This window comes from Triticum urartu, chromosome 3A (genome assembly GCF_056163025.1).
Source record: "Triticum urartu cultivar PI428250 chromosome 3A, HENAU_Tu73, whole genome shotgun sequence".
Classification (NCBI taxonomy): Eukaryota; Viridiplantae; Streptophyta; class Magnoliopsida; order Poales; family Poaceae; genus Triticum; species Triticum urartu.
The window spans coordinates 73,373,382-73,399,796 of NC_141875.1; the positions used below are offsets into that span (position 1 = coordinate 73,373,382).

At 43.8% G+C, this 26,415-nt stretch overlaps 2 protein-coding genes across 2 annotated transcripts; one reads left to right on the forward strand and one right to left on the reverse strand.

Annotated features, from left to right (window-relative positions):
• The first annotated feature begins 295 nt into the window (after window positions 1–295).
• LOC125546672 (uncharacterized) lies at window positions 296–14,478 on the forward strand. The gene is made up of 16 exons (XM_087514829.1): window positions 296–625; window positions 777–959; window positions 1,179–1,298; window positions 1,388–1,429; window positions 8,087–8,182; window positions 8,257–8,346; window positions 8,441–8,557; window positions 8,680–8,718; window positions 8,810–8,860; window positions 8,933–9,018; window positions 9,107–9,209; window positions 11,731–11,868; window positions 12,015–12,098; window positions 12,189–12,293; window positions 12,831–12,882; window positions 14,333–14,478. The coding sequence occupies exons 1-16, from the start codon at window positions 296–298 to the stop codon at window positions 14,476–14,478; spliced, it is 1,782 nt and encodes a 593-aa protein (XP_087370955.1).
• Window positions 5,121–7,733, reverse strand: LOC147978632 (uncharacterized). The gene is made up of 3 exons (XM_087516641.1): window positions 7,694–7,733; window positions 5,275–6,156; window positions 5,121–5,167 (listed from the first exon to the last, which is right to left on the reverse strand). The coding sequence occupies exons 1-3, from the start codon at window positions 7,731–7,733 to the stop codon at window positions 5,121–5,123; spliced, it is 969 nt and encodes a 322-aa protein (XP_087372767.1).
• Window positions 14,479–26,415: the final 11,937 nt, after the last annotated feature.

Consider the following 26,415-nt stretch of genomic DNA (forward strand, 5'->3'; position numbering starts at 1 on the left):
ACATACGCAAGCTATAAATAGCCTTGCGCACGCACACATCCGCGGCCACACCGGCCACTAACACACGCATGCAGCCACTAACCCACTACCTACATGCACGCACACCACACCAGCCATCCACATATGACCCGGCCAACACATAGGCATGCATGGGCTAGCTAACAAACTCCACTACGCTAGTTAACAACCTGGTCATGGACTTGCGCCACTCACGCATGTCACACACACGCGTACAGACCCTGGCACACACGCCATGACACACTCGTAGTTTATTTCCTAACAGATAGTACAAGATATGCCCGTCCAGTTTATTAAGGCGTGGACAGGGAAGAAGAGGCGCCGCAAGTACCTATCGCCATCATCTTCAGATGCTCCTGCCACTGCCCAGCAACATCAAGCCCCGATTTCTCATGCGACAGACATGGATGACACCATCTTGGCACAAGAAGAAAGCGATGAGCGCACCGGGGCGGGCGTCATTCTCAGCAAGGAAGACCAGGCCAGATATGCTAAACTTTTGCGTCCCAACATTCCTCCGCCCATTGATCCGTACTCCAATGTGGCATGGGAGGACTACGACCAGGTAGAGGAGCGCCTTGCACGCGTTCGCATCGCCTGTTACAAGGTACCTGCGTGCTGTATCAATCGCTCACCACTCATTTTAGTCAATGTAGTATGTTATAAAGTTTGTACATTCGCGATAGCAGCTAATCCAGTCTTGGTTTGGTATGCATGCGTGCATGATTTTATCTTTTGTATGTATCATCTGTGTGTAGATTGTGAAGCCAGAGGCCGCACATGAACTCAAGGAACCGGAAGAGTACACCGAGGATGAACTTTGTCAGGAGTCCTACTTTCGGCATTTGGATGATGATGAAAGTTTCGAGTGGTTCTTCCATCGCGACGATAGCCAGAAACCTGAATTGAATGACTACCAACGCATTGTCCTTCGTAATTTCGTAAGTTTATCTACACTGGCCATCCGGTTTGGTTAGTTTGATTATCTTAATCATTGGTGTTCAGAAACCATTTCAACACACACACACTGTGAAAACCCTTAAATCAATGAGGTAGTTCATTTTGCTTCATTAATTCCAAACCACAGCTGCAACTGCAATGTTTGTAGCCATTAAGTACTTCTTCAGATGTGTCATCTAATTCTCGTCCTTTTTTTGTAGCTGCCTGATAGTTGTGAACGCCAGTACTGCTATCACGACGATTACCGCTCACGTTATCATACATATGAAATTGATTCCGTTTATGTCAAGTACTATGGAGAAATATCAAAGAAAATAAAGGTATGCATTATGTGATCAAGCTGTTGGAATTTAAAATGTTATCGGTGGCTGGATCATTTTTTAAGTGCTAGACTTCTATCTTGCAACAGTGGATTGCAGATTATTTGCATCTGGATCGCAGTACCGAGGCGGTAAGTATGCCCTGATAGACCCACTTGGGTCGTGTAGGCTAGATCTTTTCGGTAACCTACCTTCCTTGGGTGCGGAAGAGCTCGATCCAGAGCCGGCCATGGTGATGTAGGGGCCGGTGATCGCAGAGGGATCGAGATGGAGAGGTGGCAGTGGTGCTTCCCGTGAGCACTGCGATTGCCCTAGATCGTAAGGGGATATTGGTGGGGAGTCCGGCGGCGCGGTGAACCTCGTAACGTGCGCCCCGACCCCACCTCTTTATATATCGCAGGTCACAGGGGCCCACCAACCATAGAACGGTTGGGCGCCCCTGATCAGGACGCGAATAGATCAGGGCCCGATGGGCCGTTGAGCCCACTCGGTGGAGAGATCAACCTAACATCCCCCCCTTGATCTCAATTTTTACTCTTAACCTTGTACTTTCTAGTTTATTTGATTCATCACATATTGGTACATAGAGCATGTTTCATCGTCACAGCTTAATTGCCGTTAGAACCATACAGCTACAACATACGTTATGATCAGAAGCAAATTCTGTTCCTTTTGGGCCTATCCAGGAATCATAAGGCTTTCCCTTAAACCCATGCCGGCTATGTGTTCCTTGAACACATTGGGTGGTAAGCCTTTCGTTAGCGGATCCGCAAGCATATCCTTTGTCCTTATATGCTCGACACTTATAGTTTGATCCTGGATTTTATCTTTCACAACATAATACATTATCTCTATTGTTTTGGTAGCATTACTCGACTTGTTGTTGTGAGCGTAAAATACTGCGGGTTGGTTGTCGCAGTACATCTTTAGTGGCTTGTGAATACAATCTACCACTTTCAAGTCGGGTAGAAATTTCTTTAGCCATATCGCCTGCCCCGTGGCTTCGAAGCATGCTATGAATTCTGCATACATCGTGGATGATGCAACTATTGACTGTTTGGAGCTTTTCCACGAAATAGCTCCCCCAGCAAGAGTGAAGACGTATCCTGACGTGGATTTTCTATCATCTCTGCCCCCCGCAAAATCTATGTCTTAATACCCTTTTATCTCTAGGGATTCACTTCTCCTGTATATTAGCATGTAGTCCTTCGTGCCTTGCGCATAACGCAATGCTTTCTTTACCATCTTCTAGTGCTCCATGCCTGGATTCTCTTGATATCTACCGAGTACCCCGGTGATAAAAGCTAAGTCAGGGCGAGTGCACACTTGTGCATACTATAAGCTGCCAACTACCGAAGCATATGGTACTGCCTTCATTTGATCGATCTCGTACTAGTTCTTGGGACATTGGAATTTCCCAAAACTATCGCCCTTGACTATAGGAGCAGGTGTGGCTTTACTCGCATGCATGTTATACTTTTTAAGAACCTTTTCTAAATATGCTTTCTGCGATAGTCCTAAGACTCCACTGTTCCTATCTCGGTGAATTTCTATGCCCAAAACATATGATGCTTCACCAAGATCTGTTATGTCAAAATTTGAGGATAAGTATTTCTTTGTTTCTTGTAGTAGACTAACATCACTACTAGCAAGCAGGATATCATCCACATACAAGATTAGGAAAATATATTTCCCATTTTTAAACTTTGCATAAGTGCAATTATCCTCAATATTTTCTTTAAATCCAAAACTTTTAATCGTTTGATTAAACTTTAGATACCACTGCCGAGAGGCTTGTCTTAATCCATAAATGGATTTCTTCAGGCGGCATCCCATATTTTCCTTGCCTTCCATGATAAAACCCTTAGGCTGTTTCATGTAGACATTTTCTTTTAAATCACCATTCAGAAATGTCGTCTTAACATCCATTTGATGTAATTCTAAATCAAAATGAGCAACTAATGCCATTATGATTCTGAAGGAATCCTTACATGAGACTGGAGAAAATGTCTCATTGTAATCTATCCCTTCTCTTTGTGTAAATCCTTTTGCCACGAGTCGTGCTTTATACTTTTCTATATTCCCTTTAGAGCCATACTTAATTTTGTAGACCCATTTACAGCCTACTGTTTTGGCTCCTTTAGGAATTTCCTCTAAGTCCCAAACATCTTTGGGACTCATCGATTTCATCTCGTCTTCCATTGCCTTCATCCACATCGATGAATGATGGCTTCTCATGGCTTCTTCATATGAGGTGGGATCTTTTTCCATATGAACCATTTCTGTGTTATAAACTTTAAAGACAGTAGAAATAGCTGTCTTTCTTGGTCTTGTAGACCTTCTTAGGGCCTCATTTTCTGGCACGTTCTGTGCCTCAACTTCTGGCACTTCTTCTAAAATTTGCTGTTGCACCTCCCTTTCATGCTCAACAACGGGTTCAGTCGGCTCCTGACGGACAGGTTCCGGGTCTACCCCCAAGGTTGTCATGGGTGGAGTTGCAACTGGTAGTGAGAAAAATGGCTCCTGAATCATCGGATTAGGTGCATGCACCCTCTTCTCCTCAAGATCAATTTTCCGAGCTACCAAGCTCCCCCTCATCATTTCGTCCTCAAAGAAGACTGCATGTCTCGTTTCTACAAACTTTGTATATCTGTCAGGGCAGTAGAAACGAAAACCTTTTGATCTGTCTGGATAGCCAATGAAGTGGCAACTTACTGTTTTGGGATCTAACTTTGCAATGTTTGGATTAAACATTTTGGCCTCAGCAGGGCACCCCCACACCCTGAAGTGTTGTAGGGAGGGTACCCTTCCTGTCCATAGCTCGTACGGTATTTTGGGCACCGACTTGCTTGGTACTCTATTGAGAATGTGAATGGCGGTTTTAAGCGCCTCCATCCATAATCCCAATGGTAAGTTGGAATAACTCATCATGCTGCGCACCATATCCATAAGTGTACGGTTGCGCATTTCAGCTACTCCATTTTGCTGAGGTTCACCCGGCATTGAATACTGGGAAACTATGCCAGTCTCCTGTAAGAACTTTGCAAAAGGTCCAGGGACATGGCCATATGGAGTGTGCCGACCGCAGTACTCTCCCCCACGGTTGGACCTTACTATCTTTATTCTTTTATCATGCTGATTTTCAACTTCAGCTTTGAATATTTTAAATTTATCCAACGCTTCAGATCTTTCTTTGATTGGATAAATATAACCATAGCGAGAGTAATCATCTGTGAATGTTATGAACGAGTCATATCCATCCACACTTTTCACCAGAAATGGTCCACAAATGTCGGTGTGGATGATTTCTAGTGTGCTTGAGCTATGGATTGCACCTTTTTTGATTTGTTTTATATACTTTCCTTTAATGCAATCTACACGTTGTTCTAAGTCTGAGAATTCTAACTGTGGAAGAATTTCACTTTTGACTAATCTTTCTATTCCCCCCTTCGAAATATGGCCCAAGCGACAGTGCCATAATTTCGATGAGTCGAATGTGCTCTTTCTTTTCTTTTGTTCTTTATTCGACGCGGAAACATGTTCATTCACATTGCATACATAATGCACTTTTTCACGAAGTGATAACAGATAAAGCTCATCATGTAGTAAAGCATTACCAATATAAGCATTATTATACCAGATGGCACACTTGCCATGTCCTAACACTCATAATTTTCTTTGTCCAAACATGAAACGCTAATTAAGTTTCTATTACATGAAGGAACATAAAGAACATCTCTAAGTAGAAGCTTGAATCCATCAGCTAACTCCAAGGAGATGTCGCCGACAGCTTCAACTTCTGCTTTTATTCCATTGGCTACTTCAATGCCTCCTTCTCTTCTTAGCGTAGTCCGGGTCGAATGGAATTCCTGTAAACAATTTGCAACATGAACAGTTGCCCCTGAGTCAATCCACCAAGTAGATTTCGAAAACTATGTGTACAAGGATTCATTTACTAAGGAAACAATGTTGTTACCTTGCTTTACCATTAAGGACTTCAGCCAAACAGGGCAGTCTTTCTTATAATGCCCGGTCTGCTTACAGTGGAGACAAGTGTCTTTGTCCACTGGGAAAGACTGTTGCTGACGCTGATGCCGATAGGGAGCTTTTCCTTGTGGCTTTGAAGGAGAACTTTTATTGTTTTGATTGTAGTTCTTTTTTTTATGATCCTTCACATAGTTGAGTGTTCCACCATGTGAAGCTTTTAGTCTGTCCTCTTCTTGGACACACATAGCAATTGTCTTTTCTATGTCCCATGTTCCAGGTGACATATTATAATTCACAACAAAAGTTTCAAACTCCTTTGGCAGTGAAGCCATGACAAGGTGGACCAGGAGCTTTGGTTTGATCTCCAGATCCTCGTCCATAGGCTTTAACTTTGCTGCCATATTGCTCATCCTCAAGATGTGCTCTCTTATTCCACCACCTGTGTATTGTTCCTTCACAAGTTGTTTTAACACCTGGGTGGCATATATCTTTGAAGAGCCAGTGAACTGGCTTTTTATCTTTGTCAGCAACTCTGCAGCTGAAGCGCACTCTGCAATGGAGCCCACAATGGTGCTCTCAATTGTATTCTTTATAAAGGCCATGCATTTTTTATTTGCATTGACCCACTTTTGGCTGGCTATAATGTAGGACATCTCCAAAGGAGCATAATCCCCCTTCCTTTTAGCCCATGCAGCATCATCCTCAGTAGTCTCTCTTACTGGCTCTGTAGGTCTGACCGGCTGTGGTTCATCCAGAACCCAGTCCAGATCAGCACAAACAAATGCCAGTTCAACTTTCTTCCTCCACTCAGTGTGGTCGTCACCTCTGAGTGTCGAAACTTCTTTTAGGCAACTCATCAAGTGAAAGCCTCCTGAAATCACAATTTAAGTGACATCAATATAACAATCATATGCATTAATCTAACGTTGGTCAAATTAAACATATAATTGTCTATGCAATTAAATCTATATTACCGTTGGGAAAAATATTAGAAATAAATGCACCTTTAATTTCAATAATAAAATATGGTCATGTTATTAACAACGTTGGTCATAAGAATAACATAAACATATTTATTCTAATTATAACTTTAACATGCTCTTTTAATAAATCTCTCTAAACTTTTATTTTCAAGAAAAAGAGCAATATTAATTCTGTACGCAGCGGAAAAACATGAATAAAATCATGAACTTTTTATTCTTTGCAGAAATTTTTCTTTGATCAAATGAAAAAAATTCATGAACTTATTTAATAAAAATTCATGAACAATTCTTTTTCTAGAAATTTTCTTTTTATATTTCGAGAGACTTTTCTACCTTTCTATATATTGTAAACAATAAATTTCGCTGGAAATATGTATTGTATAGAAAACAAAAAACAAGACTTTTGAATCTGCCCAAAACTGGACAGAAAACATTAAAAGGAAAAAGCCTCAAACAGCAGTTGCCCCGCGGGCCTACTCGGCTCGCTGCGCCGCGCTAGCCGGCCCAGCCGCTCTGTCTTTCGGCCTGGTCCGCGGTCACTTTCGGCCCAAAAGGCCAGTGGGATACTAGGGTTTTCATCTGGACCGTCCATCACGATCGACGGCTGTCCGCTGATTTCGCTGGAACAAAACAGAGAGTCCGATCCCAGTCCAACCCTAGCGCCCCCACTCTCTACTCGATCTGTTTCTCTGCTCGCTCAGTCTCTCCCGACGGCGGAGGAAACAAGGCTCGGTCACCGGCCGTCCAGCCCGGCCGCCGGCGACGGGGGCTAGAGCCACCGCGCCGCGCCAGCGCCTCCTTTCCATTCCCCTTTCCTTCTCTTTGCGTGAGCCTCCTGTGGCAGAAAGAGAGAGATAGGAGCCGTCTCCGATTTGTCTCCTCGCCTTGTCTGTGATGCAGCGGGTCGGGGCTCCGCTGGCCGCCGCCGACGACAACGCGCCACCGCGCCGCGCGAGCACTCTTTTCCCCTTCCCCTTCTTTTCTTTTTACTGTCTCCATCCACCCCCTCCCCACAGAGAGAAAGAGAGGCAACTGCCGCACGACGGCGACCTAGATGGACGGAGAGGCTTCGCCCCTGCCGACCCCTTCGCCGGTCGCGCGTTCCCCTTACGGTGAGCGCGCCGCCGTCGAATGGATCGGTGGTGGTGATCTTTGCCCCTGAAAAGGGGTGGTGTTCTTCTTCTCGATGCCTCGGCTTGCCGATGCGCATCGAGATCGAGAGGAACGGCGCGGCCTTGCGGCGGCGCTACTTTTTCCGTTTCCTTGAAGGATTCGTTCTTTGCCCTGTCTAGGGTTCTTGGGGGGAGGGGATCTCTATTTCTTTCTTTGTTTTATCTTTTTACCAAAAAACATCTAACCAAGATGGCCTGATACCATTGATAGACCCACTTGGATCGTGTAGGCTAGATCTTTCCGGTAACCTACCTTCCTTGGGTGCGGAAGAGCTCGATCTAGAGCCGGCCATGGTGATGTAGGGGCCGGTGATCGCAGAGGGATCGAGATGGAGAGGTGGCAGTGGTGCTTCCTGTGAGCACTGCGATTGCCCTAGATCGGAAGGGGATATCGATGGGGAGTCTGGCGGCGCGGTGAACCTCGTATCGTGCGCCCCGGCCCCCACCTCTTTATATATCGCAGGTCACAGGGGCCCACCAACCATAGAACGGTTGGGCGCCCCCGATCAGGACGCGAATAGATCAGGGCCCGATGGGCCGTTGAGCCCACTCGGTGGAGAGATCAACCTAACATGCCCCTCAGGAAATCACGAAATATAGGTATATTTGTCATATACACATGATGGTTAACTTCTTTGCACTTCAGTGGAGAAACATGGATACTATAGCATGGAGGCAAGCATTGAGGATTGCAACACACTTTCCCCATATGACTGTTCGTTTAGCTGCTTTTGCCTATAATGTAAGACATCTTATCTTTTGCTAATTGAGGTGTTCATTGCCGGTGTTATTCACGATCTGGTCCATTTGATTCAGGAGTACATTATTGAGCTGAACACAGATGCGTCCCTCAAGGACATAGATCTTCTCTATTTTGAGATATGGAGGCTTGTCGCCAAGGAAGATGTTAGTATCCTACCACGTTAGACATTTGTGTAATAATGCAATATTGACATGCTTTGTGATTATCATATTTATCATGGTTTGAAAAATATTTCAGAGGAGATACTTAGATGCTGTGAAGGAAGTATATGAAATGGACAAGTTTGCTATACACAAAAGGGTACTACATGCTGAACTGAATGCGTTGCCTGTCTTTGTAACAATAAAGCAAATGGTAAGTTGATCTCGTAAGCTGGGTCTGTTTTGCAAATTTGTATAGCCTCTAACTCTGAATTTATGTTGTAAGAAATATGCTACATATTGCCAATATCTCATTTCATCTGTTTACTTTTCTAGATTTATTCTATTGTCAAGGAGGGTGGCATTGATCTGAAGGTAAGTAGGATACTGTATGATTGACATGATGATACATATGTAACTGTAATAGATTGTTAACATCGGTATGACCTTTGTGTGCTAATTTTAGGCTAAAGAGGATGAAGCTCGGGCTGTGTTTAGCAAGTTAGCTTTCGGGAAGGTAGTCTCTCAATGAATCCTCTATGAATATTGATATGTCGCGGTACTTTTTATAACTGGATTACTTGTTCAGCATAAAACAATGAACATGGCGCAGTACGCTGAAAAGAAGATGGAGATCGCAGATCGGTTGGGTTTGGACAAAAAGGTAAATCTCCAGTATGTTAACTGTATAGCCAGAGTAGTGTTCCGCCCCGAGATTAAAACAAAAAGGAATTTATGTCCGTGTTTGTAATCCACCTTGCAGGAAGGATTTGTTTTCGCGGGGATATGATTATGGGAACATTAGATTCGTCGCCCTTGATCTGAAATCTATCGCTGTCCCTTTTGGTCTGAAATCAATTAATATGGTCCGTTATCTCATCTAATAGCGAGACAGAACTAATATGATGATGATTGTATTACATAACCAGCCCACTAGTCTGAAATTGTGGATGGTGCTTGGCTCTAGTTTAAATTAGTGGAACCCAGCCACATTCTTTGTAATGTTATTCACGCAGGATGCTTGCTGGGGTTTTTCCCCCGCATTTGTTTCTTAGTTGGGTCCCAGTCACTGTACCTCCATGCGACAATGAGATGAAATTGACAGCAATGCTTTGCATGCCTTGATATTAGTGCAACTATGAATTAACATCATATGATCCAATTTCCTTGTTTGAGATTAAGTCTGAGAAAGGGTTATCGATACAGTTTTTATGTCAGTAATAATTGATCTGGATTCATGTGATCCCAGGTACTTGTTTTCCTTTTAGGCGTGACCTTTATCAATGTACAAACCCTTGCTCTTGCCCTCCCCTCCCGTTATTTTCCAAATCCGCTTCCGTACTCATTCACTGGTCTGTTGTTACACTTCACTCACGCACCGCTGCTTATCCACCTCATCGGCGACCGTGTTCCACTATCCACCCCCTCACTCTCCACCATCGTCCCCAACCACACATTTGAGGCTCATCCCTCAACCCCTCATGACGACCCCAACACATTGTGACTGCGTGATGGGGGAGAAGACATGAAACTCCGCCTCCGCCCCTATCCTCTTCGCTGCGCAGAAACCGCCCATCCGAGCATCCCTGAAACCCCACCACCCCACCACCGATGAAATGATCGAGATGGACCTAGGGTGTGAATAGGGACAAGTACAAATTTTACTTTGATTATTAGCAGGTGTAGGAGAAAATTGCAAAAACACACCAACTACAATTGCGCACATGTTTGTCGAAAACCACCGAAATGCTAACAGATTGCAAAACAAAAATTGTTTTTGAGTATAAAAAAATTGCTGATAGCACTAAATGCTCAATTGAGCGCGTTTTGACGGAAATCTGACAGTGGGGCCCGCTGTAAGTGATGAGGCGGCATGAAGTAACATTTAGGGCAGACAACCATTATAGTTGATGTGTGGGGTCCATGTGTCCTAGGAAGAGAAAAGAAAGGGGAAAAGAAAAGAATGGCTGGTGTGGACGTCTCCTCATACCCCGGTCTCTTGATGTGCTCGCCCACACGCCATCGAGCCATGCGCCACCCTTGGACATGTCACACCGTCCTCCGATGCAACTCCTGCCTGCCATGGACGCCTCTTCGGATGACACTTTGCTCGTTGGAAGCTAACCAGCGTCGCCACTGGACGATATTGTTGGAAATATGCCCTAAAGGCAATAATAATTGTATTATTTATTTTTTATGCTTATAATTAGATGTTTGTATTTTATGCTATAACTGCTATGGTTCTTACTGTTGGAAATATGTCCTAAAGGACATAACAATTGTATATTCATTTTTCATGTTTATAATTATATGTTTATATTCTATGGGAAAAGCTTAAGTTCACCCGACCGATCACGCGCGCCGCGTCCACCGGCTCCGCGTCCGTCGGATCATCTGTTTATCGGACGGATGAGAGCCTCACCGCTTCCGCATCACGCGCGTCCGTTTTCTGAAACATACCCGTTGTTTCAGGAAAATGACCCTGCACCTGGAAGCAGTCATTCCCGCAGCAGCGTGTGCTCGCAGGGCTGGGAGGGCGACGACGACTGTATCTGGGAGGGTGGCGGCGTGACCGGGGCTAACCCACTACCATGACGATGACGAAGTCTTCGGGACCGGCAGCGGCCAGCGGCAACCCAAGCAAGTACGGATCTCCTCTGGTTCCTTGTGATTTCTCCTCCTTCCTTCCCCCCATTTCTGGCCGACGTTGTTGCTCTAGTCGAGTTCACCTTCGTGCCTTTCGGTGGCTTCACCGGCGGCTCCGCAGCGAGCGGCTACGCGGTGGTTAGGGTTGCGATGGCGCTCTCTTTTTTTGATTTGTGCACCCGAATTTGGATGTGTAATTGACTAGGAACTCGGGGTGGGGAATGGATTTTGCGCCCTTTGTTTGTGAGCATGAGTGGCCACAGGTTTGTTGTTTCATCACCTGACCTGCGATGGAGAAGGAAGGCCCCAGCCCAGGAGCACCTAGAGAGGAGCAGGCAGTTTTAGCATGAACTTTTTCGTTTTCTGTTTGTGAGCATGAATGACCACAAGTTTTTCCCTACCTGACTGCCCCTTGGGCACCTGGAGAGGAGCAGGAATATTTGTAGCTGCAGGAATAGTTGTAGAACAGGCACAACAAGTTTTTCCCATAATAGTTGTAGCTCCAGGAACTATTGGAGCAAAAAAAATACATTGAATCCATTGGAAATCATACAGTCATACGGTCACTTGAAAGGAAACCCAACTTCAGAAGTTTTCTGAATTTTTGTAGCTTATAGCTTTCTGTAGCTCATAGCTTTCTGAATGGATTTTTATAGTTTTTATGCTACAAGATATATTTTCAAAGCTATCTTTTAGTGCATCATGATCTGGGTTTGTGAATTTTTTTTGTTAATATTGCAGCTCTTCTTCACCATTGTCAAGGATGGACATTGGGCAGTTGTTGTTGCGAACTTGATGCAAAAACAATTCAATGTTTTTGACTCCAGGAGCGACGACCCTAACTACATCAGCAACCTTGAGCGGCCATGTTGCAATCTGGTATGAAAACTACACCCCTTTTTTCATCTTTGTTTGATCATTTTCATTCTTTTTATCATATCAAATTGATCATGTGGTATCAATCAAAGAAGATGTCACCGTGCCATCTTTTTATATCTTCATTTTTTCTAATATTAAATGTGCAGATAACAAACTTCAAAACTCTGGTGCAAGAACGAAACCCATGGAAGCTTGATCTTGACAAGTTCGATTGTTTTCAGCCCAAAGGGGTACCCCGCATCAATCAACAACATATTATTCTCTTTTTCGTTTTTCTTTTCTTTCATGTGCCCATCCACAACTTTCTACATTTGTTTCAGGAAGCATTTTTAGGTGTACCTTTTTTTGGCAGGTTTGATTGTGGGTTCTTTGTTATTCTGTACATGGAGAATCTAACAGCAAGGGGGATGAAGCCATTCAACACGGTATAACCAATTTTGCTATGCAACACTAGTAGCTAAATAACATTGTTTTTGGTTTCAAAACACTACTTTTGTGAATATAACTCCTATCAACATCCCCCTCCTGTGTTTCTAATGATGTTTTTTTATTTATGCTTTTTGTATGCTCAGGACACGAGGTCGTTGCTCAATTTCCGAACATTTGTTGCGGCGAAGCTATTCAATCATCCTCAAAACACAATCAACTCAGCCGAAGATTTGCAAAAACTGTTGAGAAGCTCGTAGAGGATATCGTTTCCGAAACAAGATCTTGCTAGTTTAGTTTTAGGCTTTTGCGGGTCCTTGTGTGCGCTACATTCTTTTATGTAACTGAAACAACAAGTTTCTGTTAACTAGCTAGTTGTCTTTTGCGGAACTCAAGCTAGAGCATGTATCATGCTGGGGCATGTCCCTTTCCCCCCTCTTTTCTTGAAAATGCTAGAGCATCAGCCATGCTTAGCTATCAATGTGAACTAGAGATGGATGCCGAGTTGACAATGAAAATGACTGGCTTTTTTGCAGTTTGTTTCCTTGCTTATTGGTATATTTTTTGCTGAAACAATGAATCCTACTGGTATTATTATGTGCTATGGGGAAACATGTTGTAGCAAGAATGCACAATGAAACCATCCTGTAACATCAGTCATCTATAGAATAGCCTTTTGAGCACTAAAAACATGATGTCGCATTATGAAGCAAACGGTACATTCATGTATATGCCAGGGAGGACAAAATGTACAACATGAATCATGAAACAAACAACGCATTCATGTGCCAGAGTAGTACTGGTAATATGGCACATACCTCAAAAAATTTCAAAAGACAAAATGTGAGCTATCTTGAATGTCTCAAGTCCAAATGTGAGGTCTCTTACTTTTTTCTGTTTTAGCGTAACATACGTTTTTCAAATTGAAATAGAACCTAAATACATCATCAAGGTTGCAACAATGAAAGGAAATTATGAATGTTTTTTGCTCAAGCACAGGGAATGCAAAACATCTTTGACTAGGACCAAGAACTTCCCCCTGGCTACTTGTTTTCGGTTTTGGGGCTTTCTAGCATGCACACACCCAAAGACCCTCTTGATCATTATTGCATCCTCTTGTTTCTGGCCTCTCTTCTGGTTATACTTTGTAGAATATATATGTGTGACGAACCCCAACTTGAAGGCATAGTCATTGTAGAATTTCTTGGCATCCTCAATTGTGTCAAACACCATGCCGACATAGGGTGGTAGCAGCTGCAATGAAACATCCCCGTCATCTGAATCATCTTGCATCGCATCATCAACATGCAACAAACCATCTGAATATTCATGATTATCGACAGAGAAGTTCCCTTGGACATAGCTCTCTTCCCGTTTAGTCCCAGCTTCCTGAAACGAGACGCATGTTTTTTATGTAAATAGAGAGGTGTTGTTTCAGAAATTCAGGTACACAGATACATCAATCAACAGTTTTTCAGCTTCATTTGCACACAAAAATCTTCACTCAATGTGGCCTTTTCTCACATAAGCATACACATTCAAAATTGTATCACAGTGATATATTTTACTTTCTTCATCAAATAGATTGATAAATAACAAGTAACAGAGGGGATCATGTTGCAGAGATAGAAGAAGCAGACAGGTGTGTGGGGATGTGCTTTGGTTCCACTTACACACATGAGACAAAATTGATTTTCTAGCTGCCACACACATGAAACAAATAGGAATTCTAGCTATGTTTCTGATACACAGTTTTTTTCACGAGTTTCAGAGACAGACAAGTGTTCATGTTTTTCAGAGTCGGGAACTCACCCAGCTGCCCTAATGTGATCTGGTGGAAGTTGTTTAAGGAAACACAACCGGGGGGGGGGGGGGTTGTGAACCAGGATGATACTACAGCTCGCGCAGGACCCCCCCGACGGCGGTCGGATCTGAGAACTTTGGCCGCGGCTATCCTCGAAGCAGCAGCCCCCGGCAAGCTCGATCTTCGTTGGATCCCAGCATCTGACTCATGATGTGATGTGCCATGTTGTTGAAGGTTTTTGCGCTGAAGGACTAGCTGGCCCGCACCAGCGGCAGCAATTTTGTGAGTGGTGGGGATTAGCGCCGCACTGCGTGCAGCCGTGCCTGGACGGCGGACAAGGGATTCTATTTCTGAAACAGAATGGCTATTGCAGGAAGTAATGACCTGGTCAGTTGCGCGCGATGGTTGCATCCGACGGCTGTTAGGTGTCTAATCAAACGGCTCTCCGGGCGGTGGATGTTTCCGCCTGTGGACGCGTAGCGGCGCCCTGCTATAAGTGCTATGGTTCTTGAATATGTAATTCAGAGAAAAACCCATAAGCACTTGTAGAATAAACGATAAAATCTGATTCCTAGTCTTGCCTCTAGGACTAGCTCAAGTGTTGCATGATGGTTATGTTTTCTTGATCATAGGCATAAGTTAAATGTAACAAGGATGCCGACAACTTTAAGAGTATGATGTTAGAAGAACGATCATGTTGAAATAACCCAATGTTTGTTATACATAGAGATGGCATCATCGCAAGTCTATAGTCTATAACAAGGAGACTCAGTGTATGCTTACACTGGTACATTGAGGTGCTATACAGATGGTTTTTAACCCCTTTCTGCGACAGCATTTGGAACCGCCGCCAAGTGAGTGACTGCGATAGGGGGTCCTTCCCATAGGACTAGAAACTGTCAGGGATAGGGAGCCGCCCAAACACTGCATCCTTGCAATTCGTTTGTGCCCGCATTGCCATCGCCGTTGGTATTCTGCGGTGCTACGTTTATGTTGCGCGGCCCATCACAAATGGTTCGCGCGCGATTATAGAACATGTATGATAAGCAGACAATCACACACATTCGATTTTTCCAAACCGTATGCGATAACTAATTAAGAAGATTAGCTAATTGTCATACGAGTGTCAAACATGATTACGAAATGTCGGACCATCGTAACATCGTCGCACATGACAACTATCGCACACACTATTCTGTGGTGCAACGTTTATGATGCATACCACATCAGAAATAGTTCATGGTTGCGAATGGTGTACGATAAGTCAACTATCACAAACATTTAGTTTGCCTGCACCGTTTGTGATATTGTCTGACATCGCACACGGTTTGCAAACTGCAACTGTGTGCATGCTTGCACACGTTTCCTCTCTGTGAACCATGTCGGATTATGGTGTATATTGCAAATGTTTGTGTTTTACCAACCATGTGCACCGTAACGACCTGGAGAGTGTAATTTCACCGTAATTTAATTGCTGCCATTTCAAATTGTACCGGATTCGAATTTGAATGTATGCTATAGCTTTATGCATATCCATCAGGTTCAAACAAGCAATGCATTATTCCATTCATAGGTACATATGTTCAAGAATTACATAAGAAGCAAATAAAGAATGGTGAACCATAGTTGTATACTTGTACTATTAAAGACGGTAAAGAAAGAGGCGCAATACATTCTGGTTGCTGAACAAGGTGAACCGGAATGCCCATATTGTGCCCTCCTCCATACAGAAGGCACACATGACTCTAGTCCAACCCCTTGTGATGGCCAACCGCCCATCCTTCACGGTCTTCATGAAAACATCTAGATAATCATCATGTTCTGGTAGAGATACTTTAACTTTTGCATGTCCACCAATCATGTAGTTTGAGAGGTAATCTTGAGTAAACTGCTTTGGGAACCACTGCAAAGGAAAAAGATTCAGACATTGTCATCTAACACAAGTCATTATGGGTAGTAAAAAGAAGGCTACAGATATTTCTTACTTACCATCCTGTAGTTCTCTATTGTCTTGGATAAAGTGTAAACAAATAGTTTAATTACCATCTTTTGACCCATTTTACTAACAATCTTTATCAGCTTCCTCACTTGATGCTGGTTCATCGATATCTCATTGCCCCATATGCAGAAAGGGTCAAAGCACGGATCTTTACCAATGACATATGTACCTAAAAGCACCAAGTTAATATTAGAAGCTAAACAGCAATTGCGCAATGATATAGTACAACACTCTTTTATAATATCTTATAACATCTAATATACTCACATATTAGATGAATTAACAGCAATTGCGAAGGAGTTTATTGCATTTTGACAAATTATTGGCTGATTAACTCCTGCTGTATCCATGGGTTAGAGTTAGTTTGAGCTAGTTCGGGATCAAATAGCCCTAAAGTATATCCAAACATGAGGGCTAATTTGAGCTAGTTGCATCTAACCCACCCAAAAAAACTATCCAACCAAAGAGGTGCTTATTGGAGCTAGTTCTCCAAGTGCATTTACTGTCAATCTAACCCTGTCATCCAAACACCTCTTTGAATGGAGTTAGTTCAGGGTTAGTCATGAGCTAGAAACTAACTCTAATCTCTAGCTAAGTTGAGTATCCAAACATGGATGTGTTGTTGTTGTTGTTGTTGTTGCTGTTGCTGCTCTTCTACATATATCTAGACATCATCAGAATATTAAGGTAACACTCTTCCTTGTTGCTATGTAGCCTAGGATTGCATATTTAGAGATTAAGTACAATGCATGTTGCTATGTAGCCTCAGATATATTACATATGGCCCTAGTTAACCTAACGATAGATGGGTTACAGATATATTCAGTTAAAAGTATGATTCACCGATTAGTCCCTTATCAGCCCCCGACCTATATGGTACCAACTACCGATATCTTGTACAATGAGTATATATAAGCCATGGGATGAAACTAATCTTGATGGAAAACAACAGTCGTTCCCAAAATTTTCCTGTGTAAGTACATCGAGAGGCATGTTAAGCACAACAGGCTAAACATCAACCAAATATATCCATGGCAGACAAAATAATCTCCAAAAGATAGCTTCAGTGTGCAGGTTTAAGCATGCTAGTAAAGCAAAACAAGTGGAAAGTTGTGTTAACTACAACAGGCCTAACATTTAACAGCAAGCAAACATAGTCATTCAAACTGGTATTGTGCCGGTCTAAGTACACTGGTTATTGTTAAATAAAAATGGAAAGACGTGTTAAATACAAGATGCAGCAACCAAATGTAGTCATTCATAATGGTATTGTTGAATAGGTATTGATGAAATTGAACTGCACATTTCATACTTGCACATATAGCACATCACGTTATGAATAACTGGAATAAACAAAGCATACTACGAACAACCAAGATAGCATTTGAAACTGGACATATGCTAACTACAAACAACCAAACAATCAAAAAACTTTAAAAGAGGAATATTCTAGGTATAACAGGCTTAACAACAAGCAAAGATATGCATTCCTATCGGTATGTTTAAAACTGGATTGATGAAATGTACTTCACAATAAATAGTTGCACATATAGAGCATCACATTGTGAACAACTGAAATAAACATGTCATACTACAAACAGCCAAATATATATAGCAATTAAAACTGGACATATTCTCACTACAGTACAAAAGGGACTTGACAAAACAAATCATGGGTTCCTCCTATGAAGAGGAATGACAAAACAAATCATGGGTTTCCTCACTTGTCAAAGATGGGCTCGTTCCCATGGGAAGAGCACGGACCCTGGATGCGCTCCATGTTGTCGTAGATGGGCTCCTTCCCCTTAGAAGAGCACGACTATAGGGTGCCCTCCCTGATGTCACAGACATGCTCTTTCCCCTTGGAAGAGCAGATGGCCTCTTTCCCCTTGGAAGAGCCGGAGTGGGTGCCCTCCTCGTGGTCGCCATCGACGAGGTCTGACTTGGAAGCTGTGGATCCCAAGCCAGCATCATAGAATGTGTCCTTCAGAAATGACAAAAGGGGCTCGATGGTGATGTAGGATGGAAAATTCTTGACAGCGAGCCAGAGGAGATCAGCGGCGGGGCCATAGATGAGATTGACGGATGTTGAACCCGACGGGTATGGGGTGGGCCACTTAACCTGTGACATAGCTCGCGTCAGGCCGTCGTTGTCGACGACCTCGATGTCGTAGCCGGCGTCTGCGACATACCCGCATACTCTAGCCCGCTGATTGAGTGCATGCGGCCTGGTCGTCAACTTCCTCGGCCACGTCGGGCGAAGAGACCGTGATACACCTCTTTTGGGATAGTCGCTCCTCGAGCTCCACGGGAAGCGTAGCCGGGCTTAGGCTGTGACACTCTGGAGTGGGGGTTGGGGATGGGAATCTGTGGGAAAGGGGGCGTTTGGCAGGCGTCATCTAAGAAACTCAGGGCGGCCTGGGTATGGAAATCGGTGGGTAAGCTGCATGGGCAAACCGGTAGATATTGACAATGGAGGCCTTGCGGCGGCAGCGGCGACGACGACCTTGCTAGGGTTTCGAGCGAGGGAGGGGTGTGTGTGTATGTGTGGAGGGGTGTGTGTTTGAGGAAATGACGCGGCTACTGCAAATTTTACTATGCGTTGATGGAAATATGCCCTAGAGGCAATAATAAATTGGTTATTATTATATTTCCTAAATCATGATAAAGGTTTATTATTCATGCTAGAATTGTATTGATAGGAAACTTAAATACATGTGTGAATACATAAACAAACACCGTGTCCCTAGTGAGCCTCTACTAGACTAGCTCGTTGATCAAAGATGGTTAAGGTTTCCTAACCATGGACATGAATTGTCATTTGATAACGGGATCACATCATTAGGAGAATGATGTGATGGACAACACCCAACCATTAGCTTAGCATAATGATCGTTCAGTTTGTTGCTATTGCTTTCTTCATGTCAAATACATATTCCTTCGACTATGAGATTATGCAGCTCTCGGATACCGGAGGAATACCTTGTGTGCTACCAAACGTCACAACATAACTGGGTGATCATAGAGATGCTCTATAGGTGTCTCCGAAGGTGTTTGTTGAGTTGTCATAGATTGAGATTAGGATTTGTCACTCCGAGTATCAGAGAGGTATCTCTGGGCCCTCTCGGTAATACACATCATAAGCTTGCAAGCAAATGACTAAGGATTTAGTCGAGAGGTGATGTATTACGGAACGAGTAAAGAGACATGCTAGTAACTAGATTGAACTAGGTATGAAGATACCAACGATCAAATCTCGGGCAAGTAACATATCGATATACAAAGGGAATTACGTATGTTGTCATAATGGTTCGACCGATAAAGATCTTTGTAGAATATGTAGGAGCCAATATGGGCATCTAGGTTCCGCTATTGGTTATTGACTAGAGAGGTGTCTCGGTCATGTCTACATAGTTCTCGAACCCATAGGGTCCGCACGCTTAACGTTCGTTGACGATATAATGTCATATGAGTTATATGATTTGGTCACCGAATGTTGTTCGGAGTCCCGGATGAGACCACGAACATGAAGAGGAGTCTTGAAATGGTCGAGAGGTAAATATCGATATATAAGACAATGGTATTTGAACACTAGAAGTGTTTCGGGACGTACCGGGAAGGAATCGGGTCACCGGATGGGGTTCCGGGCACCCCCTAGCAAGTTATGGGCTTATAATGGGCCAAAGAGAGGGACATACCATCCCACTAGGGGTCTGGTGTGCCCCTCCACTTGTTTGGACAGACCTAGGGAAGGAAAAGGGGGAGGGCTAGCCCCTCCAGCCTTTCCCTCTCATGGGAGAAAGGAAAGGGAGGGGCGCTACCCTCCCTGCCTTTACCCGCACTCCAAATAAGGAAAGAAGGGGGCGCGACTTGGGAGGGACCCCAAGTAGGATTCCTCCTACTTGGGCGCCTACTTTGGCTGCTCCTCCCTCCCTCCCACCTATATATATGTGGGAGGGGGACGCCTAGCACAGACCAGACAATTGTTAGCCGTGTGCGGCGCCCCCCTCCACTGTTTACACCCTCGGTCATATTTTCATAGTGCTTTGGCGAAGCCCTGCGGAGATCACTTCACCATCACCATCACCATACTGTCGTGCTGACGGAACTCATCTACTACCTCGATGTCTTGCTGGATCAAGAAGGCGAGGGACGTCACCGAGCTGAACGTGTGCAGAACGCAGATGTGCCATGCGTTCGGTACTTGATCAGTTGAAGCACGAAGAAGTTCGACTACATCAACCGTGTTGTGAAATGCTTACGGTCTACGAGGGTACATAGACACACTCCCCCTCGTTGCTATGCATCTCCATGGATAGATCATTGTGTGCCGTAGAATTTTTTTGTTTTCCATGCAACGATTCCGAACACGCGGGAGTCAAACACAAGAGTGAAATGCCAGGGCTATTGAAAATTTGGATGATGGTGCATCTCACACGGTCCGAAAATAACAACCGTGTGTTATGAAATAGAAAAACCCTTGAGGCGGGCAGATATTTTCGAGGGATGCAGGCGGGAGCGGGAACAAGAAACATCACACACGGTCGAAACATAATAACCGTGTGTTATCAAACAGAAAAAACCTGCAGGCGGGTAGATATTTTTGAGAGGGGAAGCCTCATGGAGCCCAATGTACTGTGCAGATGTGTGTGACAGGGGCACCGGCATGGCACACAGTTAGTGTGAGTGAACCGGGTCTGTTGCATCATCTGACTTGTCTAATGTTCATAAATTTGGCGAAAAATGACGCGGGAGAGGGTCAGAACACGAACACACTTGCATGTTGACCAAATATATGTATGAAAAGGGTGGTTTGATGTTCAAATGCCAAATGCAACTTCGATGTGGCACCTATCTAGCATAGCGCACGGTATTGCTTGCCCCCCTCATGTCGGCAGGAAATGAATCCTAAGCTATGAATGCATGCCCCCCCACGGAGGTTCACCTAGCAAAGTGCGAAGTAGCAGTCCCCCCCCCCCACAAACTTTTAGTCACGGGCTAGAGAGGGCATCTCACCAAGATGGATCATAAAAGGGACTAAGAATAATCCACCTTGGTCGTACAACCTCTCTCTTGTTATTGGTCAAAGTGATGGCCATCCATGCGGCCCCGAGATGGGCTAGCTCGCCAATAATCACACAAGTAGCTAGTCCCCAAAGACAACCACTGCCTGTGTGTGGCCCAAACATATGTATGGAGAGGTGTGATACGTCTCCAACGTATCTATAATTTTTGATTGTTCCATGCTGTTATATTATCAATCTTGGATATTTTATAATCATTTTATAGTCATTTATATCATTTTTTGGTACTGACCTATTGACATAGTGCCAAGTGCAAGTTGTTGTTTTTTCCTTGTTTTTTACATCACAGAAAATCAATATCAAATGGAGTCCAAATGCCACGAAACTTTACGAAGAATTTTTATGGGCCAGAAGGAACACAAAGGGCCCTGGCTGTGTCTGGGGGTTCCCCGAGGGAGGCACAACCTACCAGGGCGCGCCCTAGTGGGTTGTGCCCACCTCGGGTGCCCTCCCGGACCGCCTCTTTGCTCTATAAATACCCCAATATTCCCCAAACCCTAGAGGAGTCAACAAAATATTCATCCAGCCGCCATAGAGTCCAGAACCACCAGATCCAATCTAGACACCATCTCGGATGGGGTTCACCACCGCCATTGGTGCCTCTCTGATGATGCGTGAGTAGTTCTTTGTAGATCTTCGGGTCCATAGTTACTAGTTAGTAGCTAGATGGCTTTATCTCTCTCGCTGAATTCTCAATACAATGGTCTCTTGGAGATCCTATGATGTAACTCTTTTTGCGGTGTGTTTGTTGGGATCTGATGAACTTTGAGTTTATGATCAGTCATATCTTTTTATATCCATGGAAGTTATTTGAGTTTCTTTGATCTCTTATATGCATGATCTCTTAATTGCATCATATTTCTTCTTCGATATTTGGGTTTTGTTTGGCCAACTTGATCTATTTATCTTGCAATGGGAAGAGGTGCCCGGTAGTGGGTTCAATCAACGGTGCTTGATCCTAGTGATAGGAAGGGAAACAACATGTATGTATCGTTTCTATTAAGGATAAAAGATGGGATGTATATCTACGAAATAGATAAACGGATCTTGTCTACATCATGCCATCGTTCTTATTGCATTACTCCGTTTTTCCGTGAACTTAATACACTAGTTGCATGCTGGATAGAGGTCGATGTGTGGAGTAATAGTAGTAGATGCAGGCATGAGCTGGTCTACTAATCTTGGACATGATGCCTATGTAATGATCATTGCCTAGATATCGTCATAATTATTTGAGGTTCTATCAATTGCCCAACAATAATTTTTTTACCCACTGTTTGCTATCTTTCTCGAGAGAAGCCTGTTGGGGAACGTAGATATAATTCAAAATTTTCCTACGTGTCACCAAGATCAATCTAGGAGATGCTAGCAACAAGAGAGAGAGGGAGTGCATCTTCATACCCTTGAATATCGCTAAGCACAGGCGTTACAAGAACGCGGTTGATGGAGTCATACTTGCGGCGATTCAAATCGTGGAAGATCGGATCAAGCGCCGAATGGACGACGCCTCCGTGCTCAACACATGTACAGCCCGGGGACATCTCCTCCTTATTGATCCAGCAAGGGGAGAGGAGAAGTTGAGGGAGAGCTCCGGCAGCACGACGACGTGGTGGTGGAGCTTGCAGTTCTCCGGCAAGGCTTCGCCAAGCACTATGGAGGAGGAACAGGTGTTGGAGAGGGGGAGAGGGCTACACCAGGGGAAGGGTGCGGCTGCCCTCCCACCCCCTCTATTTAGAGGGTGAAGGGAGAGGGGGCCGGCCCCCCTTATATGTATCTAGGGGGGGGGGTGGCCAAGGGGAGGACTTGCCCCCCCCCCCCAAGTTAGGTGGGAGGTGCCCCCACCCCCTAGGGTTTTCAACCCTAGGAGCCTTGGGCCCTTGGGGGATGCACCAGCCCACTAGGGGCTGGTTACCGCCCTTGTTTAGCCCACTTGGCCCACCGGGGCAGGTGGCCCCACCCGGTGGACCCCCGAACACCTTTCGGTGGTCCCGATACGATACTGATAACCCCCGAAACCATTCCGACGACTGAAACTGGACTTCCCATATATAAATCTTCACCTCAGGACCATTCCGGCACTCCTCGTGATGTCCGGGATCTCATCCGGGACTCCGAACAACCTCCAGTAACCACATACTATTTCCCATAACAACTCTAGCGTCACCGAACCTTAAGTGTGTAAACCCTACGGGTTCGGGAACCATGCAGACATGACCGAGACATCTGTCCGGCCAATAACCAACAGCGGGATCTGGATACCCATGTTGGCTCCCACAAGTTCCACGATGATCTCATTGGATGAACCACGATGTCAAGGATTCAATCAATCCCGTATACAATTCCGTTTGTCTATCGATATGTTACTTGCCCGAGATTTGATCATCGGTATCTCTTTACCTCATTCAATATCGTTACTGGCAAGTCTCTTTACTCATTTCGTAACGCATGATCCCGTGGCTAAATCCTTGGTCACATTGAGCTCGTTATGATGTGATACGTCTCCATCGTATCTACTTTTCCAAACACTTTTCCCCTTGTTTTGGACTCTAACTTGCATGATTTGAATGGAACTAACCCGGACTGACACTGTTTTCAGCACAATTGCCATGGTGTTATTTATGTGCAGAAACAAAAGTTCTCGGAATGACCTGAAACTCCACGGAGATTATTTTTGGAAATAATAAAAAATACTAGCAAAGAACCAAGGCCAGGGGGCCCACACCCTAGCCACGAGGGTGGGGGCGCGCCCGCCCCCTGGGCGTGCCCCCTGCCTCGTGGGCCCCTTGGAGCTCCACCGACCTCAACTCCAACTCCATATATTCGTGTTCGGGGAGAAAAAAATAAGAGAGGATGATTCAGCACGTTTTACGATATGGAGCTGCCACCAAGCCCTAAACTCTCTCGGGAGGGCTGATCTGGAGTCCGTTCGGGGATCTGGAGAGGGGAATCCGTCGCCATCGTCATCATCAACCTTCCTCCATCACCAATTTCATGATGCTCACCGCCGTGCGTGAGTAATTCCATCATAGGCTTGCTGGACGGTGATGGGTTGGATGAGATTTATCATGTAATCGAGTTAGTTTTGTTAGGGTTTGATCCCCTAGTATCCACTATGTTCTGAGATTGATGTTGCTATGACTTTGCTATGCTTAATGCTTGTCACTAGGGCCCGAGTGCCATGATTTCAGATCTGAACCTATTATGTTTTCATGAATATATGTGAGTTATTGATCCTATCTTGCAAGTCTATAGTCACCTACTATGTGTTATGATCCGGCAACCCCGAAGTGACAATAATCGGGACCACTCCCGGTGATGACCATAATTTGAGGAGTTCATGTATTCACTATGTGTTAATGCTTTGGTCTAGTACTCTATGTGTCAACTTAGTTTCCGCTAGGACCCCGCTGGCACGGGAGGGTAGGACAAAAGATGTCATGCAAGTTCTTTTCCATAAGCACGTATGACTATATTCGGAATACATGCCTACATTACATTGATGAATTGGAGCTAGTTCTGTGTCACCCTAGGTTATGACTGTTACATGATCGATTGCATCCGGCATAATTCTCTATCACCAATCCAATGCCTACGAGCTTTTCACATATTGTTCTTCGCTTATTTACTTTTTCGTTGCTATTGTTATCATCACTACAAAATACCAAAATATTACTTTTGCTACCATTACCTTTTACCACCGTTACCACTACTATCATATTACTTTGCTACTAAATACTTTACTGCAGATATTAAGTTATCCAGGTGTGGTTGAATTGACAACTCAGTTGCTAATGCTTGAGAATATTCTTTGGTTCCCCTTTGGGTTGAATACTCTACCCTCGAAAACTGTTGCGATCTCCTATACTTGTGGGTTATCAAGACTATTTTCTAGCACCGTTGCCGGGGAGCATAGCTCTATTCTTTGAATCACTTGGGATTTATATCTGCTTATAATTATGAAGAACTTGAAAGATCCAAGAACCAAGATTTATCCCTCAACTACGAGGGGAGGTAAGGAACTGCCATCTAGCTCTGCACTTGATTCACCTTCTGTTTTGAGTAAGCTTGCGACACCTAAACCTGCTTCTGCTATTAATTCTGATATGTCGCATATTATTGATGATGCCACTTCTGCTATGCATGATACTTATGATGAAACTACTTCTATGCTTGATACTACTATGCCACTTGGTGAATTTCTTGATGAACAACTTGCTAGGGCTAGAGAGAATGAAATTATTGAAACTGATAATATTGATGAAAGTGATGATGAAGGCTCTCCCAATAAATATGAATTACCTGTTGTGCCTGAGGGCTATGTTATGGATGAAGAAACTAAAAGAGACTTTCTTGCATGCAATGATAGAAGTGGTCTTAAGAAATTATTAGCTAAGCTTAAACAAAAAACTCTGAATGTTAGAATGAAATATGATCCTGCTGATGCTACTTCACCTATCTTTGTTACTGATAAGGATTATGAATTCTCTATCGATCTTGATATAATTACGTTGGTTGAATCTGATCCTTTTTATGGCTATGAATCTGAAACAGTTGTGGCACATCTTACTAAATTAAATGATATAGCCACCCTGTTCACTAATGATGAGAGAACTTGCTACTTTTATATCTTTAAAATATTTCCGTTCTCATTAAAGGGTGATGCTAAGATATGGTTTAATTCTCTTGATCCTGGTTGTGTGCGTAGTCCCCAGGATATGATTTATTACTTCTCTGCTAAATATTTCCCTGCCCATACGAAACAAGCTGCCTTAAGGGATATATATAATTTTGTGCAAATTCAAGAAGAGAGTCTCCCGCAAGCTTGGGGGAGGCTTCTCCAATTACTTAATGCTTTGCCTGATCACCCTCTTCAGAAAAATGAAATACTTAATATCTTTTATAATAGACTAACCGATGCTTCCAGATATCACCTGGATAGTTGTGCTGGTTCTATTTTCAGGGAAAGAACACCTGATGAAGCTGAAATTCTATTAAATAATATGTTGACAAATGAAAATAATTGGACTCTTCCTGAGCCTATTCCTAAACCAACTCCGGAGAAAAGGGGTGTTCTATTTCTCAGTCCTGAAGATATGCAAGAGGCAAAGAAATCCATGATAGAAAAGGGTATTAAAGCTGAAGTTCTTAAGAATTTACCTCCTATTGAAGAAATACATGGTCTTAATTTACCACCTGTTGAAGAAATATATGGTTTTAATCCATCACCTATTGAA

Coding starts and splice junctions, on each gene's coding strand:
- LOC125546672 (XM_087514829.1), top strand. CDS start 296: ATGCCCGTCCAGTTTATTAAGGCGTGGACAGGGAAGAAGAGGCGCCGC. Junction 626..776: donor TTCGCATCGCCTGTTACAAG/GTACCTGCGTGC, acceptor ATCTGTGTGTAG/ATTGTGAAGCCAGAGGCCGC. Junction 8,183..8,256: donor TAGCTGCTTTTGCCTATAAT/GTAAGACATCTT, acceptor CATTTGATTCAG/GAGTACATTATTGAGCTGAA.
- LOC147978632 (XM_087516641.1), bottom strand. CDS start 7,733: ATGGCCGGCTCTAGATCGAGCTCTTCCGCACCCAAGGAAG. Junction 6,157..7,693: donor CTCTTCCGCACCCAAGGAAG/GTAGGTTACCGG, acceptor TTGTGATTTCAG/GAGGCTTTCACTTGATGAGT. Junction 5,168..5,274: donor GTCCTTAATGGTAAAGCAAG/GTAACAACATTG, acceptor AATTGTTTACAG/GAATTCCATTCGACCCGGAC.